Source organism: Charadrius vociferus, unplaced genomic scaffold (genome assembly GCF_000708025.1).
Source record: "Charadrius vociferus isolate BGI_N301 unplaced genomic scaffold, ASM70802v2 scaffold46, whole genome shotgun sequence".
In the NCBI taxonomy this organism is placed as follows: Eukaryota; Metazoa; Chordata; class Aves; order Charadriiformes; family Charadriidae; genus Charadrius; species Charadrius vociferus.
Window position 1 is genome coordinate 2,277,019 of NW_009648710.1, and position 21,011 is coordinate 2,298,029.

The window sequence follows — 21,011 nt, forward strand, 5'->3', positions numbered from 1 at the left end:
AGTGTCTTTCAAGGCTGCGTCAGCAGAAAAAGGTGAGTATCCCACTTTTTCTGTAATGGTACCTGAGGATGTGTCAGAGAAGCATAAGAGTAGGTAAAGGAGGAAAAATTTTAAATAGCTGGGATGGAGGGAGTGTACAAAGATGAGATCAGTCTTTGGACGCTTCTGTAATTATTTATTTTTCTAAAGGAAACCACAATACAACTTAATACATTGATGTGCTTATAGAAATGCTAATTAGGATGCAAAAAATACTAGGAAAGTTAGTGTTTCAATTTTCAATTATTTTATATCTACTACAGAAAGAAGAAAATAACTTCTATCTGATAAATATCTAGAATAAGTAATAGTTATCTTATTTACAGACTGATTGGTGAGATATTCTCCTTTCCCTGGTCAGAGCACCCAAAATATTCTGTTTGGAGAAAAAGCCAGCAGTTGTATCATTTTCCTGATACTCTTTTCTGCAGAACCTTTTTTCATTGCAGTGGTTGTCACGCATTGCTATGCCTGTATCAGTTCAAAATGTGTGTTTGTGAAATGGTGTTAATTATTTTGGGGTATTGTAAGTAATATTTCACTCTTAAAAGGAGCTTATTATGTTATTGAGTGAAATCTTCTGGGCTGATTTGATTTGTATTAACAATAAAAAAAAGATACTGATTCCATCCAGTAAAAGCATAGGCATGCTGCTTTTGTTCTTTGGTGTCCAGTCACTTTAGTGTTGTTTTGGTGAACAGAAACAGAACTGTGGCTATAGAAACCCAGTGAACATAATTCTGCATGTATGTAATTGAGTGGATAGGCCTAAAATGCATGACATTTGTCTGTTTAGTAGAACAATATCTGCTGGTTTTAAGATTCGTGCTTTGATGTGCATGCTCTCATATCTTTGACACTGTATCGTTCATTTTTATGAACTAAATATCAAAAAGTTGAAGATTTAACATAAAAAATACAGTATTTGTGGTCTTTGTGCAAGTAGATAAAATGGCCTTGTTGAGACAAAAGCTTGTTCGCTTTAATTCCTGTTATGTCTCTGTATGTAGAAAGGCCCACAAAAAGCTGCTCATATTACAGCTGAAAAGTTTCATTGTTCCGTTTTTCATTCTGCAGAAATTCTCAAATTGGTTCATTTTCAAAGAGGGAACTTAACTATAAATGTAGTCCCGCAGCTGTATCAAAATGTAACTTGCATTTGTATTCATTTCTCACACTTTGAAGGTAACTTTGGAGAATTCAGCTTGAATTCATATTCTAAATAGAATCCCATTGTGCTGAAGTAAAGTCAAGAAGTGTAACAGGTTCTTCCTCATTCGCTATATGCTTCCCCTTTGAATTCATATCGTTTACTTCTTCTGTATGTTTTGAGTGAGGAAATAATTTTGATAAAACCTTCCTAAATAGATTAAAATACATTATTCCTCTCAGAAAAGCGTACTATGAAATAGGAAGAAAAGGAAGTTCCATTCCCCTGGAAACAATTATTTCTTAAATTGTAAAATTTAATCAAAATCTTGTTAATTTAATGTTCCTGAGTAATTAAGGTGTACATTAAAGTTGCGTTAGTTTTAAGAATTTTAAAAACTTTATTATCATCATAAACCTATATTTGAGAAGCAGAACAAGTAGTCGTTACAGAAGCTCATCCCAGAACATGTCTGCACCTCTGGTTAAAATGAATGAATTTTCTTCTTTCCATAGAAAGACTATGTAGTCATTTTCCTTAGATTATGTTATCATTACTCTACAAAAGTACTGGCAGTTTTGTTTTATGGAAATATCATGGGTTATAAGATGCGTTTAACCAAATGTTAAGTGAATAATTACTTGGGATTTGTTGCAATGAATAATCCAGGGTTCTGTAATGTCTGTAACACCAAACTCAATCAATGTAGAGAATCAGTAAATAAATTTTATTGCTGTTATAGTTCAGAGCACAGAAATTGTTTCTCTTCGGTTTCATCTCCCCTTGTTACCATAAAAAAGTTTAACAGACATTCTTAAACAGGTGGTTTTGGGGTTTGGTTTTGTTTTGGGTTTTGGGTTGTTTTTTTGTTTTGTTTTCTTTTGTTTTTTTGGTTTGGTTTAGTTTGGTTTTTTGGGTTTTTTTTTGAATGGGAAACTTATAGTGGAGGCAGTGGAAACTGGGTCAGGTAGTTGAGGAGAACTTTTAAAGCAGATGAGATCTTGTCTCCTCTTACTACTTCCAGCTCTCCGTCGGTAATTCTGAACTGGACTTTTAGAAGTCCTTGACTTGTGCATGATGTTCCCTCTCTGTAGTTGTAGCAGAAGAGGATGTCTATTTATGCTGCTGAATAGATTACTTTTTGTAAGAATAAAAAAGAAATTATCCTTACTGTTAAGATAGGTACAAGATAAAATGGATCACAGTAGGATTTAAGTATTTTAGAAGGTAATTTTAGTAGTTTAGAAGATAATTTGGGCACATTATAAGTGTTGCAGTGTAGACCTGGCATGAAATTATGATTGTTTTATGAATATATAATACAATATATAATTATTTAAATTGACTATTTCAAAGTCAAAAGGTAAAGAAGATGCAAGATTTTGTTGGTAGATTCTGCTTATAAGAAGGGGAAAAGCTGAAATGCTTGCAGTTTGAACTTCATCCATATCATATCCTTGCATGGTTTTTGTTGGCTTTTCTAACACAGAGTGTTAGAACAGATGTATCAACATAGGTAGTTGGAGAAGCAGTCTGCTTTATATATTTTTTTATTTGTTCCAAGCTTACTTTGTCCTGTCTGGGGGGGAAAAAGAGGCAAAGTTAAGCGCATAAAATCTCCATCCCTGTACAGTCTCTTCTCCCATCCTCCAGTAATGTTCAAATTGCGAGTCTTAGAAGATGCATAAAATCCATTTAAGAACTGTCATTCATTCATTGGTTCATCCTGCTGAGTGCTGGCAATATGCTTCTTAAGATATATGTTTTCTGTTAGCATGAGCAGGTTTGATTATTAATCTTCTCATCCTTTTTTATCTTAATCTGTTCTATCTAAGCAGATATTCCCGTATCTGAAGCAAGTATTCTCATCTTACAGAAAATTGTTATAGCTTCTTTACCAAGAACGAAACTAGCAAAAAATCAAAGCATCTCTACGAGTTCATGTCTACTTTCCTTTTTCTTGCTGTACTGAAGTGTAAAGGTAAAACTATGGACCAGTAGTACTCCAAAATTATTTAAAGTGTTGTTTAAAATCAAATGTAAAGAAAACTTTCACCACTCAAACTTAGCCGAGTTAACATTTAAAAAATAATGGTGCCAATTTGCATATTATGTTTTTGTATTCGTGCTGATTGGGTTGTCTCTACTGTCTCTACCAGTTGCTAATTTTCCTTTTTGTTGTCACACGCTTGAGCATTGAGCATTGATTTGAAAGGCATATGTAACAAACAAGAGGATCTCCAGAAAACCTTTTTTTTTTTTTTTTTGGAGAGGGAAAGGAAATTAGAAATACAGTACTATAGTAGAAATACAATAATGCAGAAATGATAGTTTTTCCTCTCACCCCTTTTCTTCACACACCACTCCTCCCCCCCCTTCCCTGATACTGCTTAGTTATGTGGCAAATGTCACTGTAGGTTCTTTAATGTAGATAAGTCACTTTTGCATTCTCTATACTGCCCATCTTTTTTTTTCCATGCTTGTAAGAAAAGCTATGACCTTGTCCAGCATAGGACTGATTCTTTGCAAACTTTTTCAGTATTTGTTATGTTCTTTGAAGTGTTCTGCTGCTAAAATGTTCTGAGTTCTCTTGCACCTTGTGCCATTGAAATTTAGATGTGGTTTAGTAGAGTTTCACTGCTCACCTTCCGTTAGCATTATTCTCTCCCCTTGTCATGTTTTTCTTGGAATGGGATGTGAACTCACAGGGACTTTAACTTCAGCAGGTGTCTATTTGTGGAGCTCCCATGCACGGAGTTCTCTGGCTAGAATTTGTTTTTCATTATGTATTCAGATCATCCTACTGGGAAATGCGAGCCATATTTGTAGGGAAGATTCAGGAGTAACTTGGTTTAGGGAAATTCCTTCCTGATGCTTAATCTGGTATTTCTATAACCACGAATGTCATTGCAACAGAAGATTCTCTAATACACCATTCAGTATCTCTTTCTACCTACAGTGCTTGAGAGAGAGCCAAAAGGTGAAGCCTAAGTACACAAATCTATATTTTCAAAAAGAAAAGCACCCACTTTAGACTTTTGCAGACCTGAAGAATTAGTGTTGATTATAGGCATTTAATCTGTGAAGGTACACTGGAACTGGAGCAAGTTTGAGTTTTGGCCTTTGTCCTTTCTTCTCCTCAGGCTTTTATACATAAGTAGTGATGAACTGTGTCAGTAGTTACTTGTCTGTTACCAGGATTTGTTAACAGCATTTTTGACTCAGAACTGCTTAAAGATTTCTTAGCCTATTAAAGAAACTTTTCACTCAAAACCCAGTACCATGGGAGTGAGGTTTATTTATTTCAGTATACAATCATTAAACTAATGCTTTCGAATCAGTTCTCAGTAGTTTTTCGGCATTTCAGTAATATCAAGTTAGCAGGTAGTTGGCTGGAAAACAAAATCTTAAATTATTACTGGTTTTATTATTTCTCTTCAAATCTTTGACTTCAGACATGTTTGTGATGAGAAAATAACAGACTAATTCATTGTATATACTTATTAACTGAGTATTTTCTTTCAGCTGCTGTAAATCATAGCTACAAAAATGTTACTAATCAATCTTTCCGTGGGAGACCCAATTGGAAAATGTTCCTATATTCCAAGCAAAAGCTACTTAATTAATTTTTTGATATACAAGAGACTATTAAAGTGAAATCTTTTGTCTACAGTCAGATAAGCATTCTAGCGGTGATTTTGATTTGGCTACCTTGAAAATTACTTAATTAGGGTAGGAAGTGGATGATTTCAGGAAAACATGGGCATTCGAAAGGAAATGTAGTGATTTTGGAACTGATTTTTGAATTGATCCGAGAATGAGCCTAGGACTTTCTATAACATAATCTTGAAATACTGTTCTGTAATTATATGTTGTATGTTAAGGTGGTTTTGGTAGTAGAAAGTAGTGTTGCTCTGGGATGCAGGATTATAATTTGGGACAAACATACACAAAAGTGTATTTTCCTACAGATTTCATTGATTCCTATTAAAAGACCATGACTGAATTTGTGGATACTTTGAAGATGATGGAAGTACTCCTACTGACTTTTAAGACAATTTCAAACCATGCATCTCAAGAAGCATGATTTGGTATTATTTCAAAATATATTTACAAAGATAATTATTCCCTGTTATTCCTGTGCTTAAGTTGTATGATCCGTATTTGACTTAAATGAGGATAACTATATGCCTTATATGCCTAGATTAGAATAAGTTTATCCAAGCAGTTTTATGTTTAGGATTTACTTTGTTTGATTTCCCAAATGAATTTGCATTAAGTGTCTTGAAATACCTTGGCTTGTCAATAGTATTCCCCATTGAGATAATAAAGCTTTAAATGTGTACTACATCATGAACTTTAATATGCCTTTCATACTCTATTATATGATTGTCAATAAATTCAATATGGCATAGGGCTCCAGATGTTGCATTTTCATTTCTTACTGTCTAAAAGAAATCAATATCTATGTATATAGAAGAACAGGAAGAGATTCTTTAATGGTTTTATCTAAGAAATTAATCTATGTTTTTGCAGTCCTCAGAAATTTCAATTACAGTGTACCGGATTCCTTAATTAGTTAACTATGGGTTACAGTTTAACAGGTAATATTGAACTGCATGATTCACCAAATCACATGTGCAAAGATAACTGCTTAGTTAAATCAGGATTTCCATATTAAATAACTTGGTTATTCTGTCATTCCCACCCCCTGTAGGGAAGCTGAAGCATGAATCTTGGGAACGTATACAAAATTTCAACCAATATGATGGTTGAAGCAAGAATAGGCAGGGAGAGAGGTTACAGCTGGGTGAATAAAGGGTATTTAATATAATTTTTACTACATTAAATGAATTTCACTGAAATTATGCAAAATACTTGCATTTCTCACTTCCCTTCATTTTTCTTCAGAGGTGTATTCAATTGTTAAAACAGATGGTCTGGTAGGTGTTTAATTATCTTTATCCTGGCTTTATTTCCAAAATGAAAAAGAAATCTGAATACTTCTTGCAGACTTACTATGGTGGTTCCATTGTTACACTATTTGAATTTTTGTTACCAAAACTAGTTGAATTTTTGTTTACGTATGCATCAGTAATTCACACAATACTCTGATTCTCTTGTATTCTTAAATGTGCTAATTTTGGAATTATAGTATTCATTTTTTGTCATCCTCATGAAACATGATTAAGTACAATAGTAATAGTTATTCGATAGAATCCAATATTATGAATATATTAATATTTTATACAGTGAAATGTTACAATTTGGCAGAAGTTGCATGGTATCCGCATGGTATATTGTATGTTGTTGAAAGACAGAAGCCTCCTGTACATTTGAGAACCTAAGTGTCTGTAGAGGTAAAAGAACCTCTTCAAGACCAAACCAAAGGAAGGCTGCATAAGCTGCTTTTGTGAGAGAAGATATTCAGTTGACATCACTGGATCTCTGAAATACCAGGAGTCCTTAGTAAAATTTTGTTTTTTCTAAGGACTTGGCAAATCTAGAGGAGAAGGATCGTGTTAATGTTTTAGTCATCAGGAAGAGCCACAATTTAGTGTTGGAATTGGCCACATCAAAATCCAAATTTCATTTTTTCCTACTATTCATAAAAATTCAGTTGTTACTGCCCACTCTTCATGTGATGGTTGTTGGTGTTGCTTTTTTACATAAGCATTCTCCTGACACTTGCCTTACAACTTACTAAATTACTGGGTTTTGTTGGAGAAGCAAGCCAGTGCAGTGTCATCAGTACTATTCCAGCTTAATTGGTGATGCAGATTGATGATGGAGATTATTAACACACACGAGAATGAATGAGCTACAGATTCTACAGAAGGACCTAAGGAAAAGGTCATTCTGGATTCTGAGTTTTGATGCTTGGTTAATAGTTTCTGACTTGTGCTATTCCAGCATTGTTTTAAACTGTGGGTTCATTTCTGTAGGGGAAAGGTTATATTCCCTATTAATGAATGAAATCTCAGTTTTCTGTAAGTATATTTCACTTCTGCGTGAAATTTTCCTAGAGAACGTGAAAATTTAGCATGTAATTGGTAATATGCTCATGAAATAATTGAGTGGCAAACAAAAACAGAATCACAAAAAGTACAGCTGTGTTAAATTATCCTTAATGTCCTATACAAGCAGAAAGAATGAACTGGGTTTATTTTCCAAACAATACAATGTCTAGTTTAGTTTTCAATGTAGTTTTTTTTAGAAAGTAAATTAAGTTTCATACTTTGGATAAAATTATGTTTTTCAATTCTGATGCTACAAAGCTAATTTGCAAAGTTGAAAAACTGTGTTGAGTGCATAGAAATCAATTTTATAGTGGTATTAAATTATTTTTTCCTTTGGTCAATGGCTAGTAGAATATGCTGGAAACCATGGCAACAAAAAGTGCTACCATGGTTGCCCCAGAGTCATGTTAAAATGAGCAGGCTATGTTTGTCTTGATTAATATAATAAAAAGAGAGAAAAAGAGAAGGAGAGGGAAGAAGGGAAAGACTAAGATTAATGACCTGTACAACAGAAACAACAAATGTACGGTCAGAGATGTATCTATGGATAAGTGATCCTGGAACTTCTGGTACCATTGCATCATGAATGTGAAGGTGTTAAGCCGTGAAGCTATGAAGAATAAAGGAGATATATTAATTCAATGGATTGTCATTAAATTATTTCTTTCCATGTCTGTATTTTGCAGGTTTATATTAGGATAAAGGATGATGAATGGAATGTTTATCGAAGATACGCGGAGTTCAGAAGCTTGCATCATAAATTACAGAATAAATACCAGCAAGTGAGAACTTTTAACTTTCCACCAAAGAAGGCCATTGGAAACAAGGTACTTAAAAGAACTCATAGTATTAGTAAGAATTGAGGAAAAAACCTTTCCTATCCACACACACAAAAAAGGAGGTGACTGTCATAAATATTTTTGACACCTCCTGGACAGTACCTGCTATTTTTATACAGACTTTGCCCTCATCAGCTGCAGATTCATTGATAATGTATTTAATACTTTGATTTTTCCACTTGCTGAGAAGAAAGCTGTTTTATTGAATGGAATATTGATGACATACACAGTAAACAAATGCATAAACCAGCAAAAACGGTACTGGACAGCTGTATATATAAAATGTAATCTCTACTCCATTCTTTTTAATAGATGCCAGTAATTAATGCTGCTTAGTAATTCATTAAAAATTTCTGTAAATTTTAAAAGTTATCAATCTGAAGTCCTTAAATTTCCTGATCACCAATTTTTGTAAGTGCTTTGAACCAGCTTTTTAAAGGCATTTGGGTACTTAATTCCCATAATCTCTGTCTTTGTGGCTTAGCTCTCCCATTTTAAAATGGGAATTTCTGCATTTTCCTATCATATAGGGATTTTGCAACAAATACAGTGCATATTGTAGTATGTGTGTAGTAAAGATGTAGTATCGTATAGCTTAATCTTTAATCAGCAAAGCTTAAAAAATATTCAAGAGATAAATACACCTTGCAATAACTTGAAAAATCTAGTAAGGATTGAGAAGTAATCAAAGTGATTTTTCTTTACAGTGTAGGAATGATCTGAAAAATTTATTTAACTATCACAAGTAAAATATTTGAGATTTAAACCATGCTTGTGACTAAAAAAAGTCTATACTAAATCACTGGGTGCTTAAATCAGCACTCCTAATGTTAATCAAATTTTTTAGCTTTTATATGGGATTTTCTCCTTTTAGTTTTTCTGGCCTTAGTATCACTGAGTTCTTGTATCAGATATCTAAGAAGCAGCAACCATAGTCATCAGTGTAGTCATTAACAGAAAACTGACATAGTGACTGAAATACTCAAAGGTCTTCATGACATTTTATTTGGCCTAAGACCATATTAATACGTGTATCACTAAATGCCACGCTAATTATATCTGTTGCAATTTTGTCTTTGATAGAAAAATCATCATTGCTAATTCATATGAAGTAATATAAAATTTCAAAAACAAATAGAAAAAAAATAATTATAGATTCTTTAATGGCATTCAGATGCCAGTGAATGTGGATTGTGAATGTTTAAATACAGTAACTCTGATCTGACTTCAAATGATTTCCCAAGTGTTCCCTAAAAATGAGTAGGTAAGCTTGGCACATGTGATACTAAGTGAGTAGTAATGCACATAATCTGGAATAAGTGGTGGTGATATAAATATATATGGAATTTATCAATAAAATCTGTAGGTGTGTTTGCTTGGCTTAAAGTCCAGAGTTAATGTAGTTGTTGGTTGTCTACTAACCTAGTAAATGAACGCACTTATGGGAGCTTTTCTGTTGGTTTTGGTTTTTTTTTTTTCCATATAATTAGAAGATCGTGCGTTTTCATTTTTAGTGGATAGTTTTGTAATAGAAACAATGTATTTTCTTCTTTGCTACATAACTAATTCTCTTTTTTGAAGTGATGGAGTATCAGCCACTTCAATAAATTACAAAAGCCTTCTTTTAAGCTTTTTTTTTTGGTAGTCTTTCATCCTTAATTACTTTAAATACTAATTGAATTACAACTTCAGTTGCACAATTGATGCATACAAAATTGTCAGTTGAGCAACTAATTAAAAAATTTGCATCGCTTATTCTTTCAGTGCTTTAGCTTTGGTCTGAAATTCTACCTTAATCATGCATAAATCCACAATCACTTGCTGTCATATCAGATCTCAGAGAAAGTATCTTTTCTTTACAGTAAGAAACAGGTGCCATCCATTGCACTCCTGAAGCGACTCCTGTGATGAGACATAAGCCAGTTGTGTAATTGGAATTGATTAATGATTACACTTCTGGCTACCTGCTGTAAATAGCTTGCAAGTTACAAAGTGGTGCTTTCACATCAGTGTTGCAAGAGCTTACCTCAGGTTATCGCACAAGAGCTTACTTCCACAGCACGTTGTCTAGGCAAATTGTTATCATTTTAGTGGTGCTATGTTCTGTGCCATGTCATAGTATGTACTGCATTTAGGAATATTGCATGGGTTTGTGTGGTATGGTGGATCATGCTTCAGGAACAATTACCCTATAGATCCAGCAGCAATAGTAGCCCAAGGGAACGCATGGCACCGTGTGCCTGACTGAGGTGGGTTGATGGTCTTGAGATGGCCCTCCTTCCATGATGGCCTTGAGAGGACCCTCCTTTCCATGACAGCAAGTTGAAGTAATTGGAAGGTTCAAAAATTCAGTGTAAAATTGTGGGAATGTCCGTCTTGGAATTCTGTAGAACTTGCAGTTTAGGATGAGGGATTTGTGCAGGACGTTACACATGCAAATGTTTGGTAATAAGCATTAAGAGAGATATTGTCAATACTACTTTTCTTTATACTTCTTCTTTAACCTTAGTGGCTAGCAAAGCATGTTCCCTTTTAGATATCCTGTTAGATTTCAATAGAATTTTTTTCTCTCTGATATTACTTATATTGCTTTTAATAGAATTGCTGCTGACTTCCCATTTCTAGATTGATCAATACAATCTTAAATCAGTGCCTCAAGAGCAGTTTCAGTAGGTAAATTCTGCTAACAAAAGTATCTCTAAACAGTTTACATCAATCTCTGGTTTTCATTTCCTGTACAACTCCTCAGTGTTATTAGATGCCCAAATAACATATTGGTAAACCATAGTGCTCCTCCATGTGCAAATGGATAAAAAATGGCTATTTTACAGTTTTTGGAAAATGGGTGTTGTGTGCTTTTATATCCTTCATGTCTGTACCTGAATGGTGTTATTCATTGCATATCTTCAATACACTGTGGTTGATACTGTGAGGCTAATGAAGGTGATACGCTTATTCTAAATGCTGGTGGCATTGAAAGAGGGTTTTGCTGTAACTGATACCTCCCTTGATAGCAGCGCTAAATTTGGTGTTCAGTTAGATGTCTGACTGAGGGAACCTCCAAGACCACAAGAGGACACCACGTTCTACAGAATAACCTAGAACCACTACTGCAGAGTCACAAAATACTATCCACTGTCTTGCTGTGCAAAATATTAGAGCTGTGAGGGGGGGAACTTGACTAAAAGAGAGTAATGTAGAAAAAAAACCCACACAGAACTATTAATTTTCATGCATAATTTTCCTGCTTACTACAATAGAAATCAGGGAGATAAGGTTCAAATGCAAAGTTGCGGAGTTTGACACGGGAAAAAATGCAAAAAGAAAGCAGAATTTCAGCTAAATGAGGGGTTTACAAAGTGAGAAAATCAAGTATTTATTATTGCATATATATTGTCATCAAGTACCAGTGAAATCTGAAAATGTTTAACAATTATAAAACAATAGATTAAGAATCGAATATTTATATTAATTCTAATTATTATGTTTCTAACATATTTTTGCCTTTCACTTGTTTGCCATAAGTTGGGGCAATTTATCTTAACAGTTCATGTTTGTGATTTTTTAAGAAATTATGTATGTAGGATTAGAAACTAGCTTTACAACTTGAGGAAACATAAATTTAATATACAGAAAACCGATTAGTAGAAAATGAACAGAGAAGAGGAAAGAATGCTGCTTTGGACAAGTAACCTTTTTTCAGTTACAAAGAGGACTATGTAAGACTGCAAGAATAACTGTTCTTCCTTCATTTTATCATTGTTTTGTTTCAGTGAAAACAAGAAACGTATTTGTTCTCTTTTGTTATGTGTTTAAGAGAATTATCATATACTCGTATATTTTTGTACTTTTTTTAAACTGCAGATCGTTTTATTTAAAAATTACAAATTTGAACTGTATTTTTAACACTTGAACTGTTTGCTTTTGTAATTTTAAAATATGTTCCCCATGGATCAGCCTGGTTTGTGGTTTGCTAAGTATTTTATATGTAGATGTATATACCCAGACTTGTAATTTCAAACCATGGTTTTCTTGCATGAAATAGATTTTTGCCTTTTAGCCAGTCTTCAGGTACTCTGGATCTTTTGAATTCATACTTCCATTATCACAGTTTAACTCTTTGTGACTACTGCCTTCCTGTCAGGTTCCTAAAGTCCAAAGGACTAGTTTTGTTCAGTGAGCCAGCACACTCAAGGGCTAGGGCATGCTGAGTTATGTGAAGCTCATGAAGAGAAGCTTCATACAATCATAGTAATTGATTGCAAAGGGTTTCCTGTATGCTTTTGCATAGAAATGCAGCTTTTTTTTTTCTTTTTTAATTTAAGATGAGCCCTTACATTTAGCTTCTGAACCTTTGTTGGTGCTTTGTTTGTGTCTCCCTTCTTGAAATGTTGCTTTCAACCTAATGGTTAAGAAATAATACGTGAATATTTACTGGACCTCTTCTGTTTTTTTGAATATTGCGATGTCCTTAAAATCTTAGTTGCTACTTCTACATTGGGCAATTATAACTCTTAAAGGATGGATTTTAGTAACTGAGTAAACATCTAATTAAGTATCCTCGTGCAAGGGTATTGTCCCAGTAGAGGACAAGTCAAAATAGAAATTGTTCTTTGCTTCCACTGAAGATGTGAATTCAGTGATTGTCTAAGTGTGTAGAAATTGAATAAGGTAGCTTTCCACTGGGTGCTGACTTGACTGCATGATATCCTTTGCTTTCCTTTAAAACATCGGATACCCCATATGGAAAGAATACACAGCACTTTTCTGAGATTAGAAGAGAGTGACTTTGCTGTGACTCCTCAACTCCATAGGAGGAACAATACAGAAATCTAAAATTAAGTTTTCTGGGTTTGTTTTTTTTTCATCATTTTTAGCCCATGCAACTAAAGTCTGTGAGCTGTTTGTCTAGCCATAGCTTGTTTCATGCCTAAATGTTAGTTCAACAAAGTAAATGTGTACCTCTCACCTATCAGTGACTAAGCTAAATTGTAGATTATTTTGTGTATATAGTAATTTTAAAAGTTTGTAAATATTATGCATATGTATCTTAAAAGATATCTATTTCTATAGACATATATACACATGTGTATGCATATGACAACATCAAAGACAGCATTTAGGATATATATGACGTTGGCTTCTGGAATGTATCTTGTAATTCTGCAGGTTCTATTCGTCAGGGCCTTTATCTTTCTCCCAGTTATGTCAGTGGAATTCCTGCCTTTGCACTAACAGTGGAGATGTCTTCCATTAGTGGTTTTTTTTTTCCTGCCAGCGCTATGCAGCACTATGCTTTTTTAACAGTGTTTGGTCTGTTTGCCTGTTGCTGAAAGTAATGAAGTGTTTAAGAGTCTGCAGGATAACTATTTTCTGATTAAAAGGTATAGAACGTAAAGATTTTATTGCAAATAAAAGAAAACAGAATATAGCTTGTGTTTTATGCTTATAATGTTTGTTGTTTTTTAGAAGTTTATCAAGTAAAGAGTTGTCTGGCTCTGTGTGTGCATACGTATATATGTGAAGTAACTTGAAGCCATTCAAATCAGAGTTTGAATTTTAATATTTTTGCTCTTAAAGATTTAACACTATGCCATTGATCTGTAACCCCTGTTATGTATTTTCTTACTGTAAAGAGTTGATCTGCCATTTTGGGCCAGCAGGACCTGTCTATTCAAAGACAAGTATCCTTTTAAAGCAGCTATTTAGACCAGATGATGGAGGTACTGAACTCCCCTTTGGAATGGATAAGAGAGGAGGAGCATGAGAGGAATAAGGTTTTTTAAGGAAGCCTGGCTCTGAGTTTGGCAGGAAGAAGCAAGGGAAAAGGCTGCAAGGCTTTTCATCATGCATAGGTAAAGGAAGCAGTGCTGTCCTGTATTACGTTTCAGAGTTCGTGGTTGAGTGATAACCTGCCCTTGAGGTTCCTCTGAGGGGAACTTTCTGCCTTAGGAACAGAGGTCGCCAGACCAATGCATTTCTGTGAAGATTACAGTCCTGGATCCTCTGCTTCCTCTTTTTCACTTGTTTTCTACTGTCTCTGTGGCATGAAATGCTCATATATCTGCAAGTATCTAAGATACAGTTCTGGTGTTTAAGATTTCTTAACTTTTGTGGAAGTACTTTTCTGTGGCAAAGAGGGGGGGAGCTGCTACTGGGTTGGGCTGAGAGAGATGAATGATGTGATGAGACAGCTGTTTGGGAAAAAACCCACTTATTTTGCTAGTAATTTACAGAGAGCATGATGCTACATAATTTTCTTTTAAGGTTATTGACATATTCAATAGAGCTATTTCTGCCTCCTCAAGAAAAGGCCTGTGTGTTTGCCATAATCAATTACATTTACAACACAGAATATGAGTTCAAAATTCAGTGTTTATTGTCCTATGCTAATTACATTACACAGTACATTATGTAATTTGTGTAGATACATTACCACAGTATGTATTTTGCTATTGTGATCCAGTGAAACTGTGAGATGCTGTTGACTCACAGGTGACCATTCAGGAGGGACAGAAACAATGAATGAAACTTCCTGCATCTTTCAGGTCGGGAGAAGGGGCTGTGTTCATACGTTTTCCAACTTCACTACTATTCCAGTAAATATCCTAGACCATCACATTAATAAAGACACTACCAGTAGTTCTAACATGGAAAATCACATTCATGGTGTAAAGGAATTACGTCACAAGTTGCATGCATGTGTCCAATGTACGTTTTATTGCCATGATAGCAAATGTGACTGTCATAGTTAACGTACTGACAGTATTTGAAATATGTATTCTGAAATAGGAAGTGTAACAATTCCTGTTTAATGAGTACTTGGACAATAACAGAAGAAATACGGAATGCTTGAAAGAGGATGATCAGAAAGAATCTTAAGGAAGGAAGTAGTTTCATTTTCGGCTTGGGTGGTTTTGTGTCCTGATTCAGCAAAGCCCTTCAGGGCATCTTAAAGTTTAAGTATGTGTTTGACTTGCGTTGAAATCAGAAGTACAGGTATATGTGCTTCTGTACTTTATGGTGTTTAGTAGCTCATAGAAACTATCCTTTATCAGATTAGTTTGTCAAAGTCATACTGTCATAGGGAGCTGTGACTTAGAAAGCAGAGAAGAAAGCAAAAGTTGTAGCTAATGCCTGTGGGGCAGTGGACTAAATATTTCTCAGTACTAAAGCTTTGATATCCGATATCTTCAAGTAGAATTAGGAGAAAGTTATGACTGATATTTTGGAATTGGAATACATTTATTAAAGAAAAAAAGCATTCGAAATATAAATCCTTAAGTTATATATTGAAAATTTGAAGTTAAGGATTGGTTTCGTTAATGCTTACTTAATTTGATTTTTGGATGATGTAATAGAGATGCTTAAATTCTGTATTATTTTTTATTTTCAAAGTGAGTAGATTTTAATTTTCAACCCACTTAGTGGACTTAACTAGTATATTGAATTATTTTCATATACTCTTTTGCCTTGTGGGTTTTAGGAAAAACTTTAGTTAATGTAAATTTGACAGACATGCTTGTGCTGTAGTATGGTAAAAAGAAAAGAAAGAATTGTATTGTATTGAAATTGGGAAAGGAACTCAATTTCTCTTATACGTATGGCCACATGCGTTAATTCTATAACACTGTTTTTTTTATGGCATTCTAAAGCCATAACAGAAACTTTGTCCTCTAAGTTTGCCATGTTGCTTCATAACTGGAAAGTTAAATTCTTAAAGAAGTATGAGTTTTAAATAGCAATTGATAATAAAGTAATACAGTCTAGTTTTCAAATGGGTAACTTAATTGAAGTACCATACAGCTAGAAACAAAAATAATTTCACACTTGGCATAATTATTAAGATTTCTAGTCACAGCATACCTCTTTTCTGACATTGTCACCTGCACGCTAAGGGGGACTACAGAGTATTTCAGATTTTGATCCAGATCCTCTGGGTTTTCTACTGGAAGAGATTGCACTGGATGTTTTATGTATACAGCACTTAGAAAAGAGCGTTCAGTTCTTCTTAATTTCCATTTTTTTTGTCATATCACTATCTAAGAGAAGAGAAATAAGTCAGTAGGAAATGGTTGGGTTTTGTATGACAAATACTTTATAGCAAACGCTTCATCTTAAAGTTCTGTGGTATGAAATGTCTGGGTTACCCGAAACTTAGCATAAAGGTTAAAGCTAGCACAGTGCAGAACAGTGTATTTCATTTTTGGTGGTTTAATTTAACAGGTAAACAGTTTGCCTACTTTCTCTTTCAGAATGTCTCACTGAATTAATATGTTCATGTGGTGCTCAAGTGTAACATTTCATGAAAATAGTGAATTGAGCCTTTCTCTTTTCAAGTTACAAAAAATAGCTATTAATTGCTGTTGAAGTTTAGGAAGAAGGAACACAGACTATTTAGGGTCTACAAAACAAAATTTTGCCTGTCAAGAGGTGTTTTTATTTTTGCTGTCTTGTAATCCTATATTTAAGAGAAGTGATTTCTTTTAACAAATTATTGAAGATAGAGCCCGTAGAAACAGTTCAGATGGTATTGCTTTACATCATGACATTATGGGGGGAAAAAAAAGAAAGTAATGTAATTTACATGCTGCTTGGACACCTGCTAGATAAAAATATTGCAGTTTTATAACAACTCATGCGTCATTTAGGTATTCTAGTAGCCTCCTGGTATAAAGTGAAAATATGAAAATAACTTTCTAAATTTATTTCTTGTTGTGATAGTGATGCTAAATTACCAAGTTACTTGGATTAATAAATTTCCTTTCAGAGAGATCTCAACAGGGACACCTGATTACAGAAATAAAACTAAAACCTCCTTTCTCTGAATTTGAAATTTTACCCGTATTTTTCTCTCTTTCTGTACCTATCAATATGCTTGATTTAAAAAAAAAAAAAGTATTGTTTTATAAATACAGGCAAATTCTAATCTCCCTTGCTCTACAGCTTTTTAGGCAATTGGTAGTACTAGATATATTCAGTGTTAATTTTTTAAAAAGTGGAGAAAACTAAATATTGAATACTTCAGATTGTGTGAAATGCTGGAGACACTTCCTGCATGAAAAATCTGGTTTTCCTCATTTTACCGTGTAAAATATCTTTACATGAAGGCACTATGAATAATGGGCACTTGATATCAATATTCCTCATTCATTCAATTTTTGGTTTAGGCAACAGAATCATCCTATCAGAGCGTATCTAAATAAAATTTCTATTTAAGGAGCGTGTTGTCTTTTAAGTGCAAGTTAAGTTCAAAGACCATCTTGTAGCCCACTACTGTTTGGCAGTCGGGGTGCTAAACTGCTCTATTAATGAATTATATTTTTTTTCCCCCAAAATCATACTTTTACTTGCTCGAGTTAAAACATATCAAATAAACATATTTGGATACTGTTAGCCCACAGGTGTAGACAGTAGCCAGAAGCTAACAGCCTTCTTGTAGGTCTCCTTTAGAGGTCTTCTATGTTGCTGGTTACCAGAAGACTGAGGAACCCTGCTGTAATCTCAGCCAGATCTATCAGGGAGAGGTTAGCCAAGAGGGTGGTGTCTGGGCCGTTGTGTGGCTCCCTGTAACCATCCTCCTTCAGCAGTTTTGTGACAGTCTGCACACATCCATATTCTCTTAGTATCCCCCCTCCTGACTTGCTGGAACCATCCGGCAAGAGAGAAGTGGCATAAGTTCTGCTTGAAGGTTTTTACTGGGAAGGGGAAATATTTACTGAAATGTGGTAGAGAAACAATAGTTACTGAACTTTGTGGGGAATTTTGAAAGCACTTTCTTTCACTTGCTGAGAGGGTAGAAGGGAAATTGTAGTTTTTTGTTAACCTCTTTGTGCTTTTGCCACTTTGTTGTGTTTCTCTTTAAAATTAATTATTGTATTTTTAAGGGAAGGCATCACTGTAAGCTTGCATAGATAAGCTGGTACACTGTATGTACCGTGTTTCTAAAGGGTTTGGGGTTTTTTTTGTCGTTGTTTTAAATTTAGAGTCTGTCTTTATTGGTCTTCAGGGCATTTTCAAACGAGATAAAAGAAAGAAATTAAGAAAGAAAACTGTGGTGTTGGGGGGAAGCACTGAACTGAGACACATTTTAACTAATATTGTTCATAGTTATTGCCGTAATATAGGCTAGTGAAAAAAATGGATCTCAATTTCATGAGCTGTTGTCACAGTTTCCAGAATCTCCTGAATGAAAATAAAGAGTGGACTGATAGTACTTGGTCTGAGGAGAAAACAGAAGTAGAATTTCCCAGTTCAATAGCTGAGCAAAAGATAAGCCCTAGTGGTCTTGCTATAGGCTGCAGTTTTCTATGCATTCTAATGAACAGTTGACATATTGAGACATGGTTGGCATTTATGTCTTTAAATAACAAAATATTTAGATTACACTGGATTTTGTTAGCATAACGTTGCCAGTTGAGTTCTTTTTCTTACAGTGGTGTTAAAGACAACACTAAAAAGAGATCAGTTTTAGTTTTATTCTCAAGCTTTCTTTTTTTCTGTTGAAATATTTGTTCATTTTTAACACTTTTTCTCAAAGAGGGTTTTGAGAAAGTTTAGCCTTTTGGATAGATGATACTGCTAGCTTGAAAATGCCAGGTATCTTAAGAAACATACGTGGTTCCAGGATTCTGTAAATGCCTGAGCCAATTTAGAGAGGTGCAAGACATAGTTTGACTGAGATTTATTACACGGGGGAAGAATTTATCAAAATGGGATTGTCTGTTGTTTTGGTAGGGCCTGGGGACTACACACTTTTATGTATCTGTTAACATACAGTCTGTTCTGGACTTGCCTAGGGGATGCTGTACAGCAACATTGTACTGTAAGAAAGCACGTACAAAACCTTAGTATGACTATAAACCTTAGTAGCTATAATGCTGTGATTATATATAAACTACGCTCTTATTCAAAATACAAGGTAAGACTTTTTTCAAAAATTAACATTTGAATAAAATCCGTATTTGCGAGGCATAGACTGAGCTTGCAGCTCTTCTGGTGACCTGAGAAGGCTGTCACAGCTGCCGAGCAACCATTTCCTTACTGAACAGGTAGGCTGTGCCGAGCAGCTTTGCAGAGCACTGCAGGAGATGCCTCAAGTCTCAAAAAATTAGAAATGCTAATGAAAATGTTGCAATTGTCCAGGTAAATTTGTGCTAGACTTAGGGCATTGACAGGACCGTAGCTTACCCTTAGCATGTCTGGTGCGGAATGGCTTTGCAGCAATGCCTTTTTCAAGTGACTTTATCTAAAAGCATTCCTTAGTTTCTGGTATCATTTAAATGGAAATCATGGAAATGCGTCAACTGTTTCAGTAGAGAAACAGAGTAATAATCACAATTATGTAGTAAATCTCTGTTTAAAGAAAGAACTGATGGTTCCTTGATTTCTTCTTTGTATCTCATCCTCTTAAATTCCTGTTTGTTCCACTGAACAGTAAATGTACAAAAAAAAAAATCTCAGAGTGGGATGGGAAAATTTTTGAGATGAATTTTTGTGTAATATGATAGGGTTTGGTATATTTAGTATTGGAAAATGTATCTCTGTAAAACTGTTTCATCATGCAGTATTTACTGAAGGATAGGCGTATTCATATTGTGTTTTATTGACACCTTTGCAAAGGTGTCAATTAGCCTGTAAAAATACTTGCTATCTAACTATTTTTTAAGCAGAAAACAGGGAGAATGACTCAGCAATTGAATATTTAATTAGGTCCCATTCCAGCTTCTGATTTCCAGCTTCATTTTGAGGTTAACAATTTGGTGTCTTGTAAATAAACAAAAACTGACATGATAATTATGCTATGACTGGTTGACCAAAATGGTGAAGAATATCAGGCTATGGTAGAATAACCTGAGTTTATTTCTGCATTTGCAGGGTCATCTTTGAATAGTGCTATTGTCAGCGTTATTTAGGATGGGATGCATTGTGTGGTATCAGAGGCTGATACAGCTCTCATTAAAGTTCTAAAGCCGTAGTTCCTTTCATTTTAAATGAGTTGGATTAAATCCTGAGCTGTTTTGTTGTTTGGTTTGGTTTTGGTTTTGTCTTTTTCCCCAGCGCTAACAATAGGAGGTTAGTTAAATGCTAAATAATGGTTAGAACATCAGAAGCAGTGCATTTTATGTTGATTGCAACAGCACCAAACCCAGAATATAAAAGTGTTTTATCTGTCCCTAAATCATGGCAGGTAACCATGGCAATCATATCATTTCCAACAGCTCATGGAAAATATTTGAAACATCTTAAGTGAGCTGTCCCATTAATAATGAAGAATATCAGTGTTTTGCCATCTGTTACATACTAACAGTGTATATGAAAGACCAGCAGTTGTGTGAAACAATTTAAATTGCAAGTTGGAATGAACTTGGCTTGTAATGAAAAACTGCAAAACAGTGTAACATAAAATATGGTACGTCAGACTGCTTTTTAGTTTTATAGCTTTACATCATCTTCTAATATCTGCTGAGAGTCTATAAGATTTCCATTATGTATTCTCATTTTTAGAGATTTGTAATTTGATATTAGCATTTTGCTGTGGGCAGAAACTTGGCAAATTCTCAGTCAAAAAGAATTTCATAAAATATTTTGGGAGACATTAATTTCAGATTAAAAATATTTTCCCAGATGTGTTTTGATGCTTCTGCAATCTGAAGCAGTTTTGCTTGTTAACTGAAATTTTGTGGACTCTTAATCAAAAGCATATGCTCTTGAACTGTGGGCTAGGCGATAACTTCGACAGTAGTTTCTGCAGAAACAGTAGTAGCTTTCTTTTTCAGAAAATATGCCTACAAACTGAAGGTGAATGCTGGTATGTTAACTCTCAATTAGCAATTTGTGTGCAAAATAAGTTTATGCCGCATAAATTGGTGTTAAATGTGGCCAAGATGCCCTACAGATGTGTATCAGAATCGGTCCGTATTTTTGATGTAACTGAGTCCCTCTCTATCCCTTTCTTTTAAC

General features: G+C 34.4%; 1 protein-coding gene across 1 annotated transcript in view; it reads left to right on the forward strand.

Annotated features, from left to right (window-relative positions):
• Positions 1–21,011, forward strand: part of SNX29 (sorting nexin 29) — a gene marked incomplete at its 5' end in the record, with an annotated part of 130,052 nt that overhangs the window by 74,670 nt on the left and 34,371 nt on the right. The window contains one exon of the mRNA XM_009886615.1: positions 7,896–8,036. Coding sequence (XP_009884917.1) covers positions 7,896–8,036 — 141 coding nt within the window. The remainder of the gene's footprint in view (positions 1–7,895; positions 8,037–21,011) is intronic.